The 15,952-nt window shown below is 43.1% G+C and overlaps 2 protein-coding genes across 8 annotated transcripts in view; one reads left to right on the forward strand and one right to left on the reverse strand.

Moving 5' to 3' along the window:
- dtnba (dystrobrevin, beta a) overlaps nucleotides 1-10,696 on the reverse strand; it is a 33,678-nt gene extending 22,982 nt beyond the window's left edge. For 2 of the 7 annotated variants that reach the window (XM_076037662.1, XM_076037661.1), the window contains exon 1: nucleotides 689-860. In XM_076037662.1, the coding sequence (XP_075893777.1) occupies nucleotides 689-711 (23 nt within the window). In that variant the 5' untranslated portion in view covers nucleotides 712-860. Of the gene's footprint in view, nucleotides 1-688; nucleotides 862-2,402; nucleotides 2,455-10,436 lie in introns of those variants that run through there. The other 5 variants (XM_076037665.1, XM_076037666.1, XM_076037663.1 and 2 more) reach the window with 5 other exon arrangements.
- A 1,797-nt stretch (nucleotides 10,697-12,493) lies between these two features.
- LOC142896083 (toll-like receptor 5) lies at nucleotides 12,494-15,426 on the forward strand. Its single transcript, XM_076037562.1, has 2 exons — nucleotides 12,494-12,652; nucleotides 13,198-15,426. The coding sequence occupies exons 1-2, from the start codon at nucleotides 12,605-12,607 to the stop codon at nucleotides 15,082-15,084; spliced, it is 1,935 nt and encodes a 644-aa protein (XP_075893677.1). The 5' UTR covers nucleotides 12,494-12,604; the 3' UTR covers nucleotides 15,085-15,426.
- Nucleotides 15,427-15,952: the final 526 nt, after the last annotated feature.

Consider the following 15,952-nt stretch of genomic DNA (forward strand, 5'->3'; position numbering starts at 1 on the left):
ACACACACACACACACACACACACACACACACACACACACACACACACACACACACACACACACACACACACACACAATACATCTTCATACACCAACACGAAGGGCTGTCTCTAGCCTAGTCTATATAGCAGGGGTCACCACCCTTTCTGAACTTGAGAGCTGCTTCACTGGTTGCCCTTCAACCAGGGCAACATTTTCTCAGTTAGCCTAGAAATATATATGATCATTCATTAATAATCCGGATCCACGTGAAGACAATGATCACGTTACTTTGCGTGCATTCAATGCAGTCAAACCTTTTGAAATACGTAAAAAAAAAAAAAAAAAAAACAACATCTGGAAATTATTTAGCGACAACAATTGAGGTTGAGTAAAATCTTAAGATTGTCTGAAGACTTTTTTCCACCACTGTAGCATAGCCTGAACCTTCAAAGAAAGAAGTGTGAACCTCGTTTATTGACAGCGAGTGTCTTAAGTTTCCCTTCAATATTGACTAACGGGTGAATAATGAACTACAGTATATATATGCCGAGTAGTTTCAGTCCTGACTTTTTTTTTTTATATATAACTTTACTTCTTTAAACTAGTGAGCGTTGGATTGCTTATTAAAACAGGCTAATAACATTAATAATAATAATAATAATAATAATAAAAATAATAAATAAAACTTCCACCGGACCGACTCACCAAGTCTCCCATGATGAGCGCATTTTTATTTTGAGCGAAGCCTGCGTGATCACTGGCGCTGCCGCCGCCGTCCATCTGTCTGCGTCGGTGACACGGAGGAACACTTGGCCTGTGAGGTTTGTTTCCTATTTTAACTCCAAAAGCTCCAAAGCGTCCTGGATATAATTACCCTCCCCACAATTACACCCGGCTACGGCCCCGGGGCGGAGGAGGAGACTCTCTCTCCCTCGAGTTTTGTTTTTGGTTTTCTTTTTTGTCTCAACTTCTTTTTTCTTTTTTTTCTGCCCCATTTCTGAAAAACTCAAACCAAACCAGCGTGGATTGAAACACCGATTTAAGAACACAAGAGCGCAATCAAGCTGCGGGAGCCCGGCGTCTTTTTCTGCGACTGCCGGTGAAAAGCGAGGCAAATAAAAGAGCCGTAGCCCAGCTTAGCCGACGATGCTGCGGCCGTTTAAAAGCAGCGACGCGAAGTGACCGATTCGGCAAAATTGCAGACAAACAAGAGAGGCGAGTTCCAGCAGAGGCTGACGGAGGCTGGTTCAGATCGACGGGAGACGCCGCGTGAAGCAAAAACGAGAAGTCTGACAGGAGGGGAAACATTCTTCACAAGGAACAAAATGCAACCGCACTGCTTCCTTAGAATCTTATCCAAAGCACCAGACGCGTGTTGGATGACAGGGCCTGGGGTGTCATCTGAACTATTTCTTGATATGATGCCAATTTCCATATCAGTTCCAGTGCGATACTTCTTTTTTGATACCAGGTGTTTTTAAACCATTTTGCTATTATTGTAGCAAAAAAAATTACATTAGAAAAAAAATTAGAAAGCGAATCGGCAGCGGCGTTAGATCTGAACACACGTGAATGCCAAATTTCTTATTGGCTCGCAGACGCGTAGAGTTATTTTCCTGGATATCTGAATTTGGTCACCGGAAGATTGTTAATTTTTTTTTTTTTTATAAAGATTTTATAGGATGGGAGCATTTCTGATGGTGGCTGCTCGTGTATCAAAGTTGGGCGCGTTCAGCATTTGGTCGGAGCGCAGAGAGGTCACCTGACTGCTGCTTCAATCAATTTCCCACAGGAGGGGCGGGGGGGGGGGGGGGCAAACACGTCCATCTGCTCGCCTCTCTGTTATTCACACTGTCACAGATTCACGTGGAGCACGATGGGATTGGAGCCGCATACGTGCAAAGTGAAACAGTAAACACACTGACTGAGCCCTGCGTCGATGATGATGATGATGATGACGCTCCATTCGGCATTAGCTTCACGGAAACACCACACCAGTGTTTCTCAACTGGTGGCTTCGTGAGCAGTTTTTTTTTGCATTTGCATTTGCATTTGCATTTGCATTTGCATTTGCAGGAGACAGTTTACCTCAAGGATTTCAATCATTCATTTCTGAGACGTGACAGAAAGCGGGCTCGTGTTTTCATTTTTGGCGGATCAAATTTGGGTTCGCGACTTCATGATAAGGAAACAAATGCTGGTCCCGAGACTCCACCAGTGCTCTGCACAGAGGCCGCCCTCCTTTCCTCCCGCCCAACAGGTGGACACAGCCACCCACTCAGTGCAGACTGAAGGGTGCAACCCAAACAGCAGTGAAAAGCCCAGTTTCAATAAAAGGAGCAGTGTCTCTTCACACCCACTGAGGAAGGGTTGTGTTTTGTATGTGTGTGTGTGTGTGTGTGTGTGTGTGTGGTCATACCTCTCTGTGTCAGGGGGGTCACACAGGACAGAGGAGCCTCAATAACGGACGTCTGACGGGGGGGGGGGGGAACACAGAGAGGGAGAAAGCCAATTAACAGAGGTCCATTCAGCCAAAGCACAATAGCATCACAGAGGAGAGCAGAGGACACCGACAGAGACACAACAAGAGGATGATTAGCAACTCTGCGCACTCATTACACCCGCAAACATGTTGGTGTTTACAGTTTGCATCTTTTTTTTTGTTGGGTTTTTCATGTGTATTTATTCTTTTAATTTGGATTTCATTCATTTATAATTTTGCATTTATTTAGTTACTTATTAATCCATGCATCTATGTGTTCATTAACTTCTCATGTATATCACACTACTGTCATTGTACCAGAGGTTTGAGGTCATGGTGGGGCGAAGGATTGTTCAAGTTTGCTACAAATGTGTACTTTTGTTCCCGCTGCTCACCCGTGACTAGCATTTGCAAATAAAAAACCGACAAAGATCCAGATTCAGATCTTTATTGGTCATCTCACACCCCCGGCAGAGCGGCCCCGAGCGATTAATCATTCCCAAAAAAATCTCTGCAGATCCCCCAGAAAACGAAACCTCATGTCGGGCCATCCTGATTCGTAAGAGCTCTGCCGGGAACACGTTTGAACAGCGACCGCAAACACCGACGGTTTCTGCACAGGGCAGCCCGACTGCAGCAGCCCCACGGCGCTAACTCTAAGGTCAGAGGTCACGTTACTCATTAACTCTTTTGTGGCTCATTTTCGGTCGTTCGACCCGCAGACGCACAAGGGGGGGGTAGGGGGACCCGCCGCCCGCTGAAAGCGAAGGCCGTTGGACTTTCAGGTGAAATTCATGGAGAGGGTGAAGTTGCTGCTACGGTGATTTGACACATTGCAGTGGTTCTCGACTGGTGGAGTCTCAGGAAACACGTTTGCTTCCTTGTTATGAAGTCGCGACACAAATCTATTCCACAGCTCTCAAATTTACCTCACAAAAATAAAATATGCAAGCCCAGTTTCTGTCATGTCGGGTAAATGAATATTGAAATTCTTCAATTGAATTGTGTTTCCTGCGAAACAAATGCCCAACATTTTTTCTATGACTATATATATATTTTCAAATCCTTTTTAAAAAAAAAAAACAAAAAACAAAAACTGCGACCCAATCAAAACAGCTCCGAGACCCAAAAGTCAGTGGCGACCCACCAGTTGAGAAACGCTGACGTATTTAATCGTGCCAGTCGGGTATGGAAGTAGAACTGTAATTGACACTGTAATTGTCTTGTGTCAAAAAAAAGACAACTGACTTTAAGACATTAAGCAGACACGTGTAGTGCATTCAAAAGTTTAGAGAAGGTCAAATTAATTCACCTGTCCAAGGTTACAGTGCATTCTTGAAGCTTCATCCACAAGCTGACTATTGCTATTTTTTTTTCCTTGTCAACAGAACTGCAGCAGCTGCATGACCGAGTTGCAAAAGTGTTGCTGCGTAAACACAGGAAATGCCGAACAGGAACAGAAACTTTCCTCTGCGCAAGAGCATGAACAACATGCATGTATGTTGTTTGGCTGTGTTGGGGCAAGCAAGTGGGGCAGCGGTACAAGCACAGAACTGCAGGTCGTTGGTTGAATAAAGTAGAACTTGGCCTCACAGATACGGCACAGATGCAATGCCCTCACACTCGACTGAAAATAACAACCAACCATCTTGTTTTCACACTTCTTTCCAGACGGACAGACAGACAGACAGACAGACAGACAGATTGATATAAAGTTGGAGCTCGAGATAGATAAAGCAAGAATTTAGACATAGATAGAGCTAGAGATAGATAGAGCTAGAATTTACAGATAGAGCAGGAGATGGATAGAGATAGAATTTAGACATAGATGAGGTAGAGATAGATAGAGCTAGAACTTACAGATAGATAGAGCTAGAATTTACAGATAGATAGAGCTAGAATTTAGACATAGATAGAGCTAGAGATAGAGATAGATAGAATTTACAGATACACAGAGCTAGAATCTAGACATAGACAGAGCTAGAGATAGATAGAATTTACAGATAAATAGAGCTAGAATTTCGATAGAGCTAGAGATAGAGATAGAGCTAAAAATTCACAGATAGATAGAGCTAGAATTTAGACATAGATAGAGCAAGAGATAGAATTTTATAAAATGTAGACATAGATAGAGCAAGAGATAGAATTTTATAAAAATTTACAGATAGATAGAGCTAGAGATAGATAGAATTTACAGATAGATAGAGCTAGAATTTAGAGACAGACAGACAGACAGATAGATAGATAGATAGACAGGTGCTGTCGCAACACTAAAAGCAACAAACAATACAGACTATAAATCCATCAATCAAAAGAGTCTTCAGTGAATTGAACAAAAGAGCAAGCGAAAGATGTGAATTGAACTCTCAAAAATTCCATAATAAAATCTGTCACACGGCGGGGAAGACTTATGGAGGGCATATCCATATAAACTCAGTGGTCACGGAGTCTGGGGGAGTTTACCTACTGGCGGCTGGCGAGATAGAGGAGCTGGGTTTTAGAGGTGAAACCTGCCTGAAGGATCCTGCTGCCGTGCAACATTGAAGTTCATCATCAGGCTGAGATACGAGGTTCTTGCTTGACCGCTCAACTACGGGTGCGAGAGGCCAATGCACCGCCACAGACCACCCAGCGAGTACACCTGTCCTTTAACCCATCGCTCACACACACACTCACACATACACTACTGTACCCTGGCAGGACAACGGCAACACTTACGCAACACCCCCCCGTGCACGAACAAGGCATATGGTCGCACAAACTTTATCCTCACGCGCAAACACACCTGTTCTTAGGTAGGGAGCTGCACTTAGCCTAAAAGCACGCTACACGCGGTCGGCGACATTTCGTAACCAAAAAAATCATTCCGCATCGGCCCCCACGGTTGACTCACCGCTGATTAAAAAAAAAAAAAAAAAAAATTTGCAGGTTAAATCTCCCCAAAAACCGGAGTGTTGTGGAGCGAGAGAAGAGCCGCCCTGACACTGATACAGCGACGGGCGTCAGCCAGGCAGGCGAGGCGCTACTAAAGAGGGGCGAGAGGGTGCAAGAGCCACCCTGTGAACCACACACACACACACACACACACACACACACACACACACACACACACACACACACACACACACACACACACACACACACACACACACACACACACACACACACACAGTGCATGCCACATGACCATATTACGGTTTGCAGCTGTTGGCTATTCTCGTTTGGCCTGACAGGACAGGACCTGACCAGTGTGTGAGTGTGTGTGTGTGTGTTTACATTATTTATATACAGTATGTTGTAACTTTAGACTCTGACGTTGCCGGCATACCAAAGAGCTGCCTTCGTCCAGGAAATAAATCTTTAACAGACAGGACTTGTTGCTACAAGCAGGAATGTAATAATCAGGGAAGTCCGATATTATCGGCCGATAAAGGCATTAAAAATGAATATCGTAAAATATCGGTATTGGGAAAAAATATTATAAAAATATGACTTTTTTAAAAATTTCTCCCAGTCATGCCAAAAAATGAATTCCTCGAATTTCCTGGTATTACTAAATGGTAAATAACAATACTTCACTTTACTCGTCTCTACTAAGCTTGATGATGTCATCAAGCCGCATCGAAGCACAACAGCAAGTGACGCACCTATATCAGCAGAGTGGTTTCAGTGGTGGCTGGCTGCTAACAAGATAGCTCGTTCGTAACTGACGACATCATGCGGGAGATCCAGCAGGAAATCCAGCGGGACATCACAATACAAATTAGCCACAATGTGTTAATTCCACGACCGCGTATATCAGTATCGGTTGATATCGGTTGATATCGGTATCGGAAATTAGGAGTTGGACAATATCGGGAGGTCGGTAAAAAAGTCAATATCGGAAATCACTAATAATAAAAAATAATAATAACAGAAGCAAAATAAAAATACAAAGGCAACTTTCTAAATATTCAAACCTATTTTTGGTCATCGTAAAAGGTTTAAACTTCTAGCATTGTGAAAAGCCTTGTGGATCATTTGTCTGAACCTCACGTCCTCAGTTACTTTGCGCATAATGGGCCACTTGATGTTTCACATTAGCGGTTGGAATGTTGCAACAAAAGCTATTACAAAATGAGAAATTCAGTTCGTTCCTCGATGAGACACAAGAAAAAAGGATTTGAGTTCTTCTAATGGTATTTCACGCTGGTTTGTGACCAAACACTGTCGCGCTGATTGTCAGTGGGGCGGTTGCTAATTACAGGGCCGAGGGACCTCAACAAATTCCAGTGTGTTGTTAAGAGGAATGCATGACTTTGTCTCGGGAGATGAGGACACATTTTATTTGTAGCGTCTGTGATGGTCCTCGTGGTTGACGAATGCGCACATCGGGGCCGTAGACGGAGGTGGAAAAACTCGGCCAAACTTGACTTCTTCATTCAGTCTTGTACGGAGGTATTTCAGGTAGGTCCGCAGCAAGATTTCATGTTAAACGTGTACGGGGTCCAGCGCGGATGAATCACACTTTAAAAATATAACCGGCAGACTTTTTGTCGGGTGCTAAAAAAACCTGAAATAACCTCGTCTGACCCCCCCCCCCCCCCGAGAGAGGAACACCTCACTGAGGGCTTCACAAGCCGATTAACCTGGAAGCAGAACTTGCACGGTGCCTCTGGTATCCTTCATTCCTGACCTTTGATCCCTGCGCTGCCATAGAGACAATCCGGCCGACCTGGTACGACCCCTGGCTGTCACCGGGAAGGTAAAAACAGAAGGGGCGCTTCTCTGATTACAGGCAAAAGGGGCCGTGTGAAGTGCAAGACAGCAGAGTGTGCCGAGGAGAAGGACTTCCCTTTTTCTCAACGGAACGCCGAGCCAGATTTTCCACAGAAAAGAGACAAAACTGATATTGAGTAATAGCGATTGACTCAAAGAAGAAGAAGAAAAAATCTTCTTCAAATGTGGAAAGTTACTCACAGGTCTCGCTCCAGCTTTGCCACGAGGCAAGCGGCACGCGTAACAAATGTAAATACTGAAAGATCTGTATTTCCATTTTGTATGTCTGCGTACATTTTGGCATTTTCACGCAGTAAAAAGGTGACCCAGCGGGTAGGAGAGGCACAAATGGCTGCGTAAATGTCAGACAGCGAGATAGAATGACAGCAGGAGGCGTGCGTGACGTTTTGTCAACATGTGTGGCCCTCGACCATCAGCGGCCTGCGTCAAATGTCACACTGGGTGCTCTTCTTTAGTACTGTGCGATGTGAATTCGGACGGAATCTACGAAAAAGAAAAAAAAAACGGTGTTTTCTTGGAGTGAGTAAAGAAAGGCGGCGCGGCAAAATACTGCCCGAAAGAAGCAGCAACCTGCTTTTCTCAACACAGACCTCTGCATTGCGAACAGAAAACCTCCATCAATCACTTTGCTAAAGTAGACCGAGGTTGCGTTGCGTTCGCGCCGAGTTTTGTCACCGTGGTCCACACATTGCTCCGCTGCTGTTAATCCTGATTTAATAATTCGACACCAACGTAACGCGGCAAACTGCAGAACTCCACTGTTACGTCACATTACGGACATTAACACCTCCGAGCCGCAGCGTCAGGTTTGGCGTTAACACTACCCGAGTCGAGAGCAGAAACGTAGACCGGCGACGGACGGTGATTGGGCCCAAAGGGGGGTAAAAAAAACAAAAAAAACAAAACTACAAATATAAGTCAGAGGATGAAATGTCAAAGGGAATGGTAAAAGTATGGAGAAAAGCAAAAAAAAAAAAAAAAAAAAAAAGGAAAAGAAATCCTAACAGATTTGTGACAGATCAGAGAGATAACCTGTGGTCACACAGAGGGCGGAAGGAGCTCGAACAGACGGTGAACGCAACAGGAAGAGAGCGCAAAGACAGAAAGCATGAAACAAGAGTTGTGTTTGAAGCACTGAAGACAGCGGCCGACAACATATTTTAAGTTTGCGTAATCAAACAACCACGGACATGCACAACATGAACAGATGCGACTGGCTTACAAACAATGTAGGTAATCTTTAACGACCACACAACTACGAAAGGTCGCCACATATTTAATCTATTAAAATTACCCATTATAATCAAACTATTTGTTTTGGATTTCAGATGGAAGCGATGAGAAGTTAGTAAGTCTACCGTTGTGGGTGGCCTGGAAAAAAAAAAGAGAAAAAAGTTGAGTCAGAATTATTAATTCTTTGTGTGTTTGTCATGTTAACCACAGCCTCGGAGTGCCGCGTTGACTACATACTAGCAGTGAATGAGGGAGACTTAAGACCTCGCTGTAATCTAACTCTCGCAAAATTATATAACAAGAAGCTGGTAGGGACTGACCTTCTAATCACAGGTTTTTTGCCTCACTGCTATTATCCTCCACCCACAGAGGAGACAGCAACACAATCACGATACTGTAAATCAGATGAAGCTAGAATCTTGCGCGAGGGAGACCTCGGAAATTAAAATGTTCTAAAAGTGGAGGCTGGGCTCGGAGGAACCACAGGGGTCCTCTGAAGTCGAGAAACGAGCCTAGTTAAAACCTTGTTGGGAGAAAATACAGACTTGAGTCGATTCGTCATGTGGAGGAGGTGGAGGAGGAGAAAGGAGGAGGAGGTGAAGGCCGTGCAGCGGTGCCAGGAGAAGTGGGGGAGGTTGGGGCTTGTTTGGCTCTTTCATTAGCACGCTTTCAGATGTAAACAAAACACTTTCCTTCCAAACGGAAGCACAAAGCACGCATCTGCGAACAGGCTAGACGCATATGAGGGTTTTTGTAAGATGAAGAACACCAGTCTGGAACTAATGCATAAAAAGAAGAGGTATTTACTAGATAAGATTTTAGCTCCATCTCCTCACAGGAAGCAGGAACAGAATGGGGAAGAAAAAAAAAATCAGTGCACAGCTGCTATTGAACTATTAAACTATGATGCTCCTCAAAAATAATACTATGTTAAAATGATATTCTAGTGTTAAACTCTTAATTTAAGCATCGCTATAAGAACAGTACTATTAAAGTTTTCGTTTTAAATGAAGCAAAAGTTTTGATGTAGTCTTTAGTGGGTGTTGCTCAGTTTGATGTCCAGTCTGCACATGCACATGACGTGAACATTTTCTCAGTGCTGGGGAGAATACATCTTCGACACCTTTTCCAAGCTGAAACTTCCCATTATCACTTTTCCTGCCCACAGGCTAAAGGAAACCGAGCGCTGCTGATGAGACGGAGCCCCGTGCGTCTCAAGTTATTTTTGCTATTTTGCCCCAACGAGCCGTTCAAAAGAGCAAAACCTGTAATTGGCGATGCTATTTTTTGATTCGTAACACAGGCACTTTAGGGACCTTGTTGTTGTGCATTTCCCCCATCAGATAAAGACTTGTGCCGATTTCCACACTGGACTGTCCTGATGTCAAACAGCAACAACATTTCAGCAAACAGCGCCTGCGGAGTGGACGAAGACCCCCCCCCCCCCCCCCCCCCGAGCACGTAAACGTCCAGGTTATTTGAATGAAATGTCGTTTCTCCCATGAGGGGAAGTGTACCACGCACAGTTCAATTCCAAATAGTTTACATACGAAAAAAAAGTGGCCATGACTTTGGGCTGAAATGACGGCACAAACGTGCAAAATGCCCAAACTTCTTAAGGTGCCATGTCTCGAAGGTCCACCGAAGGCTTTGTTTCGGGGGGGGGGGGGTTGCAAAGTCCTTGATCAAACCTTATTTCAGTCCTGCCGAACTATACTCATAGGGAAGCTGCCTGACTTCGAAGCGGCCATGTTGCAGAAAAGTTTAACTCTGTGTTCACCTTGTTCGGCAGCATGCATGTGTAGTAGTTGGGTTTCACCCCGCGAACCCTGCGAGGCGAGGAATTCGCCTTCAAAGTCATGTGGTGCACATAAAAAGGCGTCCTGACGTCCGTGTTTGTTACCGCTAGCTAGCTAGACGTTCACACAGGCTCTGAATATGACGACGGTTTTTACTCACCGGGAGTAAGTTCGCCAGGTATTCGCGACCAAATGCCAAACATTTACACGCAACAAAAAAAAAATAATTAAAAAAAAAGTCCAGCACCAACTCTCTGTAGCCCAGTGTGAGTTTATTTTTCCTCCCCTGTCCTTCTTTCTTTGGATTCCAATATGTTTCCACTCGGTCCCGTTATTTATTTCCGTAGTCAAGCATGTTTCACACCCTCCGAGCCCACCCGCCCGCTCGCCGACGCTGCTGCTGCTGTACCGGTTGCTGTGATGAAGTGTACTATTTTTGAAAGAAGTCACTCCCCTGTTCAGCCCCGTCCCGTCCCGCCCCGCCCCGCCCCGCCCCTCCCCGCTGACACGCAGCGGTGTACGCCGCTGACACAAAACCAACTCCAAAATAATCACGAGAATGCATTTTATATATATATAGCGCATCTTTCATTACAATAAAACAAAAACTATCTCAAAGTGCTTCAAGGTACTCGAGCATCACTTAATACGTTGTATCTGGCTATTTGGATTCTGAATTGAGTCATTTAAATAAATATATAAGCTTTATGTAAGCCTCATTTTGCCAGTGAGTGAATGTGAAGTGACCATGGTAAATTATAATTATTATATAGAAAGCCATCAGATTAGATTTTGTTACGCAGCAGTGCAGATGTACACAGTTGCAAGGGATTCGTGATTGATCCAAGTTTCACTTACTGTATTTGGGAGAGTTCAAGAGTACATTGCAATAGTACATGTTACTACATATGCTGCCTGCAAAGCCAATTTACCGTAAGGTACTAACAAAGAAACCTTGAACCATGAACCACGAACCTTTAACCTTGAATGTATTGCATTGTATCTTTCTCACACTGGCATAGGCAACATACATAGTTAAGTAGGACTGTTTGGTAGGTTGTGTAAGCGCTAAACAATCCAAATTTCAGAATAAAATGTTAATTAAAAAAGAAATGAATTTAAAAAGCATTTGTAAGTAGAGTTGGTGCTCCCTGACTCTCTATATTTGACAAGCTCCTATTCCGCAGTGGTTGTAAAATTCGTCAGCCTGGTGTGAGCAAACAAGGCGCGGGCGCGCGCGCACACACACACACACACACAGACTTTATTACACATAAAGTGGATGTGCATAGGCAGCTGACTTTTGTTTCTCTAAGGTCACAGTGTTCTTTAAGATTACTTTTACCTGAGTCATATCTTGTTGATTTCTTGCTTCTCAAAAAGAGAAGTAGTATTGCTGAGCCCTAAATGTCAACAGTCTTGACCACTGACAGAGAAATAGTTGTTGTTTTTTTTGAAATTGTGAAAAAGCAAAACTTACTGAAATCAAGTACTCACCTGTTGCTCATACTTTCGCATACATCCTGTGACTAAGGCAGTTTTCCTTCAAAGTCCTCACGTGCACAAACATCAAGTTGTGGTATTGATGGTCTATTGGCGTGACTGCAATGATACTAATAAGTTAATGTGTATAGTTCTAAATGTATCTGGTAGGTTAATATAAATCAACCAGAAAACAAAACGCTTCAGTGAAATATAGATTGTTGGTACATTAATCATGAACATGCAATGGTACATTAAATACAATACAAAAAAGTCAACAGTTAACTATTAGAAACATAAAGAACAGAGAATTCTGACAAATCATGAAACACATCAATAATATATATATATATATATATATAAACAATATCCAAATGGATATATTGCCTTAGGCATTTTTTAGAACTAAGTTTGCAGGAACAATTAGCAAACAACAAACAACAAACTATCGTTGACATTTTTCAGTGACCCTGTTATCAAGGATGATTTTTTTGAACTCCATTGGCATCCAATTTTTTGTTTTGTTTTGTTTTTTGTTCAAATGTAACAAAAAAAAAAATTCCACATCGCAATCTTAGCAACATCAGCTATTTGGAACGGCCATGAAAACAGTGGCAGATATATGAGGGTACTTCCATCCTCACGTAAATTTGGAAAACCGGGGAAAAGGGAAATCCCACCCTGTGTCGTGCTTACGCCACACAGTAAGTCCAATGATCAATCTAAGTGACGCAAATACTCTGGCATAAAAAAGGCTGGCAGCAGGCACCACCAGAACAGACTTGTGCTTAGTTGAGCACCTGATATTTTTATTTTTGGCTGGATTTCTTGGTGGGAACATCAAACATGTGGACCCTGGGACTGCAGTTGGTCGCCATCTGTGTTTTTTTACAGGTAGGTAAACTCAGTATCGTGTACGACACGATATTTCTGTGAATTACGTAACATTGTGTTGCAGTTAGTCCATGATTTTAAGAAGGATACTCAAGTGCAAGGAATTTCGCTGTTTGAAATGTACATTAAAATGTTTAAAGGGTATTTTTGTTGCTTTTGTCTGGTGTTAAATTATATTTACTTATTTACTGAACCTATTTTCTTTAAGTCCTGAACTGTAATATCAAAAGCTGTTTAGATAGATAGATGACTCCGTCAGGGAAATTAAGATTAACTGTTTAGTGATATATCAGCCCCTCTGTGACATCACAAAGGGAAGAATTTCAGAACTGTGTGGTATTAGCATACATTGGTATGCTAAAATGGCTTATTGTTGTTTCTAAGTAGTACAATGACAGCCAATGAAGTGACTATTGCAAAAATGACACATCTGCAGTATTTGTGACTAGAAAGCTGAATGACAGTTTGCAATGAGAAAAAAATTAAGCAGAAGCTTTAGAATTTTCCCGATTGTAAAACCTTGTATTACAAATTGTTTCTTACAGTTGCCTGGTTGTTCCCCATCGTGCCTTATCACGGGATCTGTAGCCTCGTGTGCATCCCGGAGCCTCACGTGGGTTCCTCGGCTCCCTCCCCACATCACGCACCTGTACCTGGAGATGAACCGCATTGCTGAGATCAACACAACATCCCTGTCAGGCCTGGAGGAGCTGCAGGTGCTGGACCTTGGCTACCAGTACGTTCCTCTGGTAATCCGGGACGACGCCTTCAGCACACAAGGTCGCCTGAAGAGGCTGGTGCTCGGCCTCAACAAAGGCCTCAAGCTGGAGCCCAAGGCTTTTGCTGGACTGTCTGGCTTGCAGAATCTCTATTTGGATTACTGCTCGCTCACAGACTCCATACTGATGGAGAACTATCTGGAACCGCTGTCGTCCTTGGAGTCCCTTGACCTCTTTGGCAATCAGATAAAAAGGCTACAGCCATCCATGTTTTTTGCAAACATGACAAATCTAAAAGACATCAATCTAAAACTGAACGCCATAGATGCAATTTGTGAATCTGACCTGGTTGGTTTCCGGGGAAAGCACTTCCGGAACCTCAATCTGAACTCAGTCGGCTTTCCAGCCCTGTCCGCTGGCAGCTTTGACTGGGAGGAATGTGGAAATCCCTTCAGAGGAATATCATTTAATACACTCGACCTGTCCAACAACCAATTCAGCGTGGATGTATTGAAAAAGCTTTTCAGAGCCATCAAGGGGACGCGGATCTCAAATCTCAAGCTGTCAGGACACATTGGCAGGGGGTTTACATTCAATAATCTCAACGATCCAGACCACAGCACCTTCAAAGATCTGATGAACAGCTCAGTCGTCACTTTAGACCTGTCTCAGAACCGGATATCTGCACTGTCACCGAGGATGTTCAGTCAGATGAAAGAGGCAGCAGTCATTGACGTTTCCCAAAACAGAGTGAATCAGATACACAGAAAAGCCTTTGCGGGTCTTGAGGGAAATCTAAAAATGCTCAACCTTTCGCGTAACCTGCTGGGGGAAATCTATTCTCACACATTTGCGTCCCTGACAAACCTGACCGTGTTGGACTTGTCAGAAAATCACATTGGGGTCTTGGGCGCTGGCTCTTTTAAGGGGCTGCGTAACCTCAAGGCTTTATACCTGACGGGAAACTCTCTGCGAGAAATTGGTTTCCCCTCGTCACTGGACAGCTTGGAATATCTGCTCTTGAATGACAATAAACTGATGTCATCATCAACTTGGAGCCTGACGAGATTCGCCAGAACCGTCACGTATTTGAATATCGAGAACAACAGACTGAGAAACATGAAGGATGTGGGCGTCTTTGTAAGTCGGATGAAAAACCTCCAAGTTCTCCTCTACGGAGGAAACCCAATAAGGGCGTGCCCAACCGGTCAGCAGGGATCAGGACTCGGTTTGAATAACTTGAAAGTCCTGGATCTCCACGGGAATTCCCTGCAGTCCTTTTGGTCTCAGCTTCAGTGCATGGATCTGTTTGAAAATCTAGGAAATGTGACTACCGTGAACTTGAGCTACAACCTCCTGCGGTCCCTCCCTCGAGGTGTTTTGACATATCTCACCTCGGTGGTGGAGATGGACCTCTCATCTAATTACCTGACTTATGTCCAGCCTGATTTGCTGCCCAGAAGTCTCAAAATACTTGACCTCTCCAACAACTTTATAGGCTACCCCGACCCCGCAGCTTTCAGCTCTCTCGCTGCCCTCAACTTAAAAGCGAACCGCTTCCTCTGCGATCAGAACATGGGGAACTTTCTTAGCTGGCTGAGCCGAACCAACGTTACCTTCTTGAGTCCTGTCGAGGAGCTCTGGTGTGAGTTTCCTGCTACTTCCAAAAGGGTCCCCTTGCTGGATTTCTCTGCTCAGGTTACAAAGCAGTAGTACAATATAGTTTTAATCAAATCTAATTTGATTGATAGACTATCGACAACTGAAACTAAATATGCTTTATTTGTTTTTTTTAATATCTGAGAATGAATATAAAATGGATCTGACTAGATTTACTGTTTTTTTTTTGTTCGAAACTATTTCTCCAGAATAGCAATCATTATTAGAACCAATTGTTTATTTTTTTTATACTGATAATCATTGATTACAAATCAAACATTTTACTTGTAATGTTGTACTACTGAGACCTTTACACTCATTACATGTAAGATATTACATTGTTCAGTATATATCATGTACCTTGTATATGTATACAATCTCCACAATAACAATCTGTGTCATGACTAAGTGCAATAACCCTCCATCTATTTATAACGTGCAATAATTACTTCAGCTGTGCATATTTTTCACTGTTTTTCTCTGTATAGGCTCTTGTTCACTTATTTCTATTTCTATAGGCTCTTGTTTATTTACATTTTTACTTTATACTGTTTTGCACTATTTTAGGTTATTTTTATATGCTCTGTTCACTGGGACGAATAAAGGTTTATCTTATCTTATCTTATCTTAATGAAACAATTACAATGGAATCTAAACGTTTTATTGCTTTCTTTTTCTATTACTGATCGTCCCCTGTCTTTCAGCATTACACCATTAGGGGATGCTGTTGAGTAACGCTGAAAGCCTGCTGACGAGATTTTCAGGCGAAGTCAAGTATCTCGTTTGCAATTATACAAATGATAGGATTCTGAAAAAAAATATATTTTTTTTACACAATAAGGCATTGAAATTTCAAGTGTGAAATTAGTAAGTAAAGTGTGTGAGCCCTGGTCAGCAACCGCCGAGAATTACCTTGAAAATA

This window comes from Nelusetta ayraudi, unplaced genomic scaffold, assembly GCF_046127955.1.
Source record: "Nelusetta ayraudi isolate G7.1 ecotype Tasmania unplaced genomic scaffold, CSIRO-AGI_Nayr_v1 ptg000052l, whole genome shotgun sequence".
Classification (NCBI taxonomy): domain Eukaryota; kingdom Metazoa; phylum Chordata; class Actinopteri; order Tetraodontiformes; family Monacanthidae; genus Nelusetta; species Nelusetta ayraudi.

Bases quoted from the DNA above. Each gene is read 5' to 3' on its own strand.
- LOC142896083 (XM_076037562.1), top strand. From the start codon at position 12,605: ATGTGGACCCTGGGACTGCAGTTGGTCGCCATCTGTGTTTTTTTACAG. The intron at 12,653-13,197 runs GTAGGTAAACTC...TGTTTCTTACAG, and splicing joins CCATCTGTGTTTTTTTACAG to TTGCCTGGTTGTTCCCCATC.